Raw genomic sequence first — 7,665 nt, 5'->3', positions numbered from 1 at the left:
AAAAAAAAAAAGAGTAGGGGCAAATGGTGTTTAACAGTGTAACGCTGGATGATGACGTAAACATTAGTGCACATTAATACCAAACCAGGCAACAGTGAGGGTTAGAAACAGTGCACTTCACTTATTTTGTCCAAAGGGTAATTGTTCCTGATAAATCTGAGCCTTTTCTGTAATATGAGATAATTTCATATCTGTCATTCATAAGAAGTTCATGTTATGTAAATAAGAGAAATGACAGAAATATTTTGGCTCTAGCCTTATGACATTAGTAGAAATAAAAGTGATTTATTATGAGAAACCTAACCAAATAACTTTTACTTCTATATTTTCTTCCCCCTATTATTTGCATTTTATTAAATGTTTTGGGCAGGGAAAAAAAGAAAAAAACAGACCTGAAGGCCATGCATCTCTTTTTCCCTTGGGTCTCCTCCTTATTTGCACCATTGAATTTACACAGTAAATTTGTCTGCCTGAAGCAGTTCTCTTCTGTTCTTTCTAAACTAACTTCCAAAGGCTAGATAGGGACTTAGCAGATTCATTGTAGAACCTAACTCTCCCTGCATATATTTGCTATCTTCACTAATTTTGCTTGCCATCCACATTTTCCATGGGCTATTTTAAATATATAATAAATAGAAGTAATAATAAAGCTCCCCTGATATTTCAGACTAAAGTTACAAAAAATTTATTTTACTTTTTTTGTTTGAGCTCTGAGAGCCTGTGAATGTTAAAATTTTTACAGCAAGCACTGTGGTTTAGATTGTGTTTCCAGTGACATAACTAGTTAAATGTAAACCAGATGTGCTTTGAAGTTTATTTCCAGGAATGTACAGTGAACTGTTTCAATTCCTGGTTCCATGACATTTATAACATAAAAACATTGTATTTAAGGAAAAATTAAACAGTTGATATTTGTAGCTGTCATTGCATGTGTTTATAGTTTCTGAGTTCATAGCTGCTTAATTTAAAATAGGGATTTTGAAAATATATGATAATTGACATTTTTCTGTTTGGGGAGCTCCTTACAGATGAAATTAATAGGTGAATTATATATATATAGTTCTCAGATGAGTTATCTACTTCCTGACTGTATCTGATTCCCTTTTGCATTGTTTTTACAGAAAGAATGTCAGTACTCTTGAATAGATTTTCTCATTCCCAATCTGTGCTATATTTACAAAACCTGCTCTTGTATTTTCCTTTTAAGAGGTTTTCTTGCTACAAACAACCTGAAAGAAGAATGTATTTATATTTCCCCAAACAATTTCTACTTCAGGAATTGCATTAATACCTGGGTACTTCTTTAGTAGTTGTGAAGTGGCAAAGAAGGAACACACCTGTTTTCCACATTGATTCTTAAATTTGCATTTCAAATTCACTAACTTGAAAATCAACAGTGAGCCCTGCCTTTTCAGGACCAGTTTAGTTTATAGTTGACTGAAGACATTCAAGAGCCAGCATTACAATCTTACAGTTATTTGTGTGTTTTGCTCAATGTAGCATTTTATATTTATTTCCAAGAGATGTTTAGGAAAAAAAAAATGTAGTCTGGTTAACTTGGAAACCTTAGGGTTCCACAAAAGCATGTCTTGAGGTAATTTGATGTGTTTCAGATAATTAACCAAGTACAAAAAGAAATCTGTGCACCCCTTCTTTAAATTGAGTAGTTGAATTTATACCGAAGGTCAGCCTTTGATATTGTTTTTAGTACTTTAGCTGAAACTTGTATTTATTTTTAATTAACTTATGCAAACTATTTGACTTTATTGGCTTGAAAATTTTGTTAGTCGCCACTTGACAACATAGGCATACTCTAATTCTGTTTACTTCTGACCATCAACAGGAATTGTTTAGGTTATGGTATATAATTTGGTTTAGGAACTCAAACCAAATTAACGATAGTAAAAGGCTATTTGAAGCAATTCAAAGTTTGTTCTCTTTTTTACTTTTTCAAGCTCAGTTGTGCTTTTAACAACTCTCCACACCAAACATGTAAATGTGAATAGGCTAATGAGAGAGGAAGGTGGGTAAAGACTGGAGGAGAATGCTATACCTGGTATTCAAGTTTCATCCCTATTTTCTGATTTGTATCCAGGAGCTTGGAATTAAAGCCAGCATGGTAATATTTTGCCTCTAATAGGCTTTTCTAAAATTCTTCCAAAACCTCACAGAGCCATAAATGATAGAAACTGTCAATCTTTGTTTGTGCACAGGAGGTCCCACCGAGCAATATGTTGCTTTCCATGGAATCAGAGTTCACATTTCCCACAGGACAATTATGGGGGGAAACTAATCCAATTCATGTAAAGTTGTAGTAAGATAGTGAAGATTCACATGCTACACCCCTTCCACATAGTCTAATTCCTGTAGCCCTACTGTGTCCCCAGTCGTGTGTATGTGTATCCACTCTGTGAAATGCGTATCTCCGTTCCCCGATCACTTATGCCTCATAGATCCATATTAAAATTACAAGAGCCAAGTTTACCAGACATTCTGGCATAGCGTGCCTTGTTGGAATAATATTTTCCAGAAACACATGGCAGTTCTAACAGAATCTTTTCCTTCTGGATCGTAGATATAAATGAATGTGAAAGCAACCCCTGTGTCAACGGGGCCTGCAGGAATAACCTTGGATCTTTCAATTGTGAATGTTCTCCTGGCAGCAAACTCAGCTCCACGGGATTGATCTGTATTGGTAAGATGCACACACGGGACCCACGTTTCAGTTTCACTCAGAGCTAAGCAGAGACCTCAGGCCTTAGTGCAGGTCAAAACAGAACCCGATGACAGGAAGCTAATAATTACTCTCCCTGTTTTCTCTCATTATCAACATAGGAGTAAAACATGATAGCATAAACTGGACAGGCTTTTAAATTTTGTGAGGTTCTAGGAAGTGTTCCTTTTGTGTAAGTAGATACATTGTGCTGTAAGTTACAAGCATTTCCATACCACACAGACATTTATATTCGTTACTCTAAGAATGCCTTAGGCATCAATACAATCAAATCCCTGCTGTGTACTTTTTATAAACAACCTTCAGTGGTAAACAAAAATGTGATAGCATTTGCACTTAGTTAACAGGACAAGAATTTGGAGATTTTAAGTTTTAAACACATAGAAAGACTGTATTGTTTTCTCATTTCTCCCATCAGTCATAAATGTATGGGCTTCAAGGAAGAGAAGATAACTGTTTTCTTGCTTTGGGAAATCTCTAAGAGAAAAAGATTCCAAAACTTCTAAACTAACGTCTTTTAATACATCAAAACGTTTAAGGTCAGTTCTTGGTAATGCCAATAGGACATACATAAAACGAGGTCATCTGATCTATTACTATAAGGAACAATTCAGCACAAGGGGGAAAAAAAACTATTTCAGTAATTTTTTCCCTTTCCGTGTCTGTGGCTCCATTGGCTAGGCATACCACAGTTCATATCATTAGCTAGTTTCCACTTTTAAAGGGAACTAAATATGTATTTCAAAATAGAAAGATATTTCAGTTTTACATAGTGCCAAAAAAAATGGCAGTTCTTGTTATCTAGCCAGTATGAATTTTCAATTTAATATTTGCCAAAGACAATAGTATTTTCAATATTATGTCTGATGTTACCAATATTTAGCTGATAATGTAATATGCTAGAGTACCTGTTTGTTACATGAAAAGAAATAGCCAAGTCCAAAGTTATCAATGAAAACCTTCCATTTGGAAATGCTAGCTCTTCATTTCCCAGTGAGGTACAGCTGATGAAATTTGAGGCTTGCTCAGCTCACCATATTAGGAAATAGACTTCCATCTGCCTGGGGCATTACTTTTTTTTTCTTATAGAATTCCAGATTGGGGGATGGTGGGGAGAAGAGGCATGTGGATTGGATCTGGTAAGGCAGAAGTATTTTTGCTAAGCCACAATTTCCAACTGAGACAGAGTCATTTTATTACGCAAAGGAAATGAACTCAGCATTAGTCAATTAACATCTCAGAAAACTAAATCTATATGCCACTTGGGCAGCAAAGAGATTTTAGTTTTTGCTTCATCATAAACACTTCTATTATTTTGGTCTTTTACCCTTATATTTACATATTAATGAAAAAAAGAACAAAGACTTTTTATTCCCAAGTCATTATGTTGGGCAGCTAAACACCACCTTGTTTTTCTCAGCCAATGTGTCATGTGTTTTTATTCCAAATGTGTATATCTCAGCCTAAAGCTTCTCAGAAAGATAGTTACTTAATATTTTGAAAATTTGTACAGCATTTTATCTGCTTTTTTCATTTAAAACTGCGTTCTAGTTTTAAAAAGAAAATAAACAGTAAAATAGAGACAAATTATGCATTTTTTAAAGAGAACTGTTAAGTGGCTCTTATCGCTGATTAGCCTGCAGCTTCGGTGTCAGAGAGTCCAAGTCTCTAAATTTCAAATGGAATAGAAATTCCCTGATGTAATTACAAATTTAAAATTAAGTTATAACATATATGAACTAGTTAGATACTAAGACTACTTAGGAATTTAGACTCTATTGTGCCAACTTTCTAAATATAAATTAATCTTAATCTGCTTTGTAAACTGCTTGAAAAGACTATTATATTCTGGTTGAAAATGATTAAATATAATAGAAGAGTAAATTTGATTAACCTTTCCTGCATTAACACTGCTCACATCCGATGGCTCTACATATTCCAGATCCATGTCCCTCATCTTTGGTGTGGGTCTGCATTCTGTCCTCTACCTGCATGGATGTGACCATGGCCTTTACCTCCCTGTTCTCAAATGCATGGTCTATTCTCATTCCTCATCTTAGTCTCTATTAGCAGTGTTCAGCACAGTTCATCACTCACTCCTTCTCAAGAAGTGTGTCGTTTTTGGCCTCCTCTTTCACAGTTTTCTTTGTTAAGTCTTGCATATGCTCCTGCTCTCCAACTTGAAGTGTACCACAGGTTGGTCGGTCTTGAACCTCTTGGCCCCTCTGTCTGCACTCATGCTTAGATGGCCTCTACATTTACTCAGATTTATCTCTCCACCCTTGTCGTGAGCGGGACATGGCTATCCAAGTAGCAGTCTCACACACGTTTGTGTCTTTCCATAATGTCACTTTATTAGGATAAAACCATGGATCTAGTCCTACTGACTCGGTTCACCATGGGCATTAACCAAAGCTCCGGCCAGAGGATCGTCTCCAGTAGTCGAGAGCGGTTTCACACAAGACGATCACACAGGTTTGCAAGCAATAGGGTTAGGCAAAGTAAACAGTCTTACAAAAGAAGAATGAGAGAGTCCAGTGTTTAGCGAGAGTCCCTGGGCACTGGGTGCGTAGTGTCAGGCATTGGGCAAGGCTGATTAGACGCTCAGGAGGCGAAGCTTCAAAATGCTCTGTCTGGGACCAGTACAGATGCGGCTGTCAGCTCGTCAGTTGAGGTCTGAGCAATGAGCCATCAGAGAGCTCTGATTTTATGCTTAAGACTGGGTGCAGTGCCCCCATCTACGGTCCCGTAAAGCTCATCTGCAGGCCATTAAAGCCACCCACATGGTCACACCTCAGTCTGCGCCTGGAGTTATCTGCTTAGGGTGTTCACTGGGTACGCCTTTCACGGGATGCTCTGGCATGACTGTCACTTTGCGACTGATGTAGCTATTGGAATTATTAGAATCCATTTTGTGTTCATAGTTAATGCTCTATTCAATCCTCAACCTTTCCACGCATTTCAGACTTGTATTTCCAACTGTGTACACAGTTTCTCCATTTGGAGACATTTCAAATAGACATTTCAAACTTCACATGTCTAAAACCAAATTCCTATCTTTCAGCTTGAACTTGTGTCCCCTAGAATCATTCCTGTCGGCAAATGAGAACTCCATTCCTTTAGTTGCCAGCCCCCAAAACTTTGCAGTCATCTTTGATGCCTTTCTCTCAAACTCCACGTTGAATCCATCAGCAGATCGTATTGATTGTACTTAAAGTTTATTCGTATTTCAACTACTTCTCACCACCACCACCAGCAACCCCCAATCGAAGCCACCATTATTTATCTTCTTGATTATCACTGTAGCCTCTAATCTGCTTACCCTAGGATCAGATCCTGACTAATCCCTTACTATATAACTACATCTATATTGTGTGTGTATGTGGGCCATGGGGGGAAGTGTATACACAAAAATAAAACACAGAGAGAGAGATGGATGTGTGTATCAATGGATTTTGTGACTTTTAAGTGTTGATACAAAACCAGCCTAAAGAAGCTTGGTGTTACAGAGTGAGCACTCTGAAATAGACTATACAGGTTTGACTCTTGATGCTGACACTAGACTAGTTGGGTAATCTTGGATACATTAGTTGTCCTCTGTGTGCCTCAGTTTTCTCATCTGCAAATTGTACGTACCTTACAGAGTTGTTTTAACAAGTCAATAAACTAGTACCTGGAAAGCCTTTAATGGTGCTTTTTGCTACCTTGGTAAATATTAGCAAGTACTATTACAGTACATCTCACTTAAATTGACTACAGCCAACATCTTAAATCAGTAATTAGTCCGGGTCCTTAAAACACAGAGTAGTCCAGATCATTTAAATACACAGTAACCTTGCACCAGCATCTCTGTTTCTTCTATGCTATGGAATTTACAGGTGTAAGCCTGTAAAAAGTCCATAATTTGAGGCTTGATACAAATACTGATGAGCAAATCGTTTTCATTAGCATGCAATTTTTACCTAAACTGAATCTCAAACCAATAAAAAGCAAAGTGACTCTCCACCTCTTTTCTACGTCCTTGCCCCATAACTTTTTCTTTCCAGCCAAGGACAGAGTTGTTTCATTTTTACCTCTGTCCCAGAGGCTGGGTTGTAAGTGATTTCCTCTTACCCACTGCTGTGTTCCACAAGGGATCAGAAATTACAACTTCTCTCTTCTTGGGCCTGCCAGTTTCATCGTAATGCCCTTTCTGTGTTTCTGGTTATGTCTTGTTTTTATTGTTAAATTTAGCAGTAAAACTTTATCTGCCCATATTCTTAATTGAGTTTTAAAATAAGTACTGTAGGGACATGCTTTTCCTTTATTGTTTTCCAAGTATATGTGCCACAATATGCCATTAAGATTTTGTTATATTGTGTTTTACTTGTCACCTGCATCGGAACCACCTGAGGAGCTGGTCAGATGCGACTCCTGGGCCGCACACCTGGAGGCGTGCGCATCTGCATTTTCACAAGAGCCTTGGTGATGTGGGTGCCAAACGGAGAACCCCAGTTCTACTAGGAAAACTTTATAAATGATTTATTTTACCCAATTAGTATTTTCCATGTCGACTTTGACTGGGTTCCTTGTCCCTGCTTCAAAATTAATCATTTAACAGTCGTTTAAGGAGCAACGTCAGCTTGATGTGGAGACATAGTCTAAAATAGTTAGGAGTAGTTATCTCTAGATGGTTGGATTACAGAAAAGCTTTATGTGTTCTTTGCTGTTTCTTCAAATACTTTACCATGAACGTGATACTTTTTGAACTAAAGATTCAACTATACATATGTATGCATAGGGAAACGCCTGAAAGAAAATACATCAACTATTAGCCCTGGTGTGTCTTAGTGGCAGTTTTATAGCTGATATTTATTTTCTTCTTTATCTTGTAGATTTCCTGTTTCTTTTTTCAAATTATTCATCAAACAAGTATCTTCAGTTAGAGAAAT

The 7,665-nt window shown here is 37.1% G+C and overlaps 1 protein-coding gene across 1 annotated transcript in view; it reads left to right on the top strand.

The window, feature by feature from the left end:
- FBN2 (fibrillin 2) overlaps window positions 1–7,665 on the top strand; it is a 280,792-nt gene that overhangs the window by 186,625 nt on the left and 86,502 nt on the right. Inside the window, exon 20 of the mRNA XM_019635313.1 lies at window positions 2,576–2,695. Within this exon, the coding sequence (XP_019490858.1) occupies window positions 2,576–2,695 (120 nt within the window). The remainder of the gene's footprint in view (window positions 1–2,575; window positions 2,696–7,665) is intronic.

The sequence above is a fragment of the Hipposideros armiger genome, unplaced genomic scaffold, assembly GCF_001890085.2.
Source record: "Hipposideros armiger isolate ML-2016 unplaced genomic scaffold, ASM189008v1 scaffold_21, whole genome shotgun sequence".
Taxonomy (NCBI): domain Eukaryota; kingdom Metazoa; phylum Chordata; class Mammalia; order Chiroptera; family Hipposideridae; genus Hipposideros; species Hipposideros armiger.
Note: the sequence above shows the minus strand (reverse complement) of the source record. Positions and strands in the feature narration are given on the sequence as shown.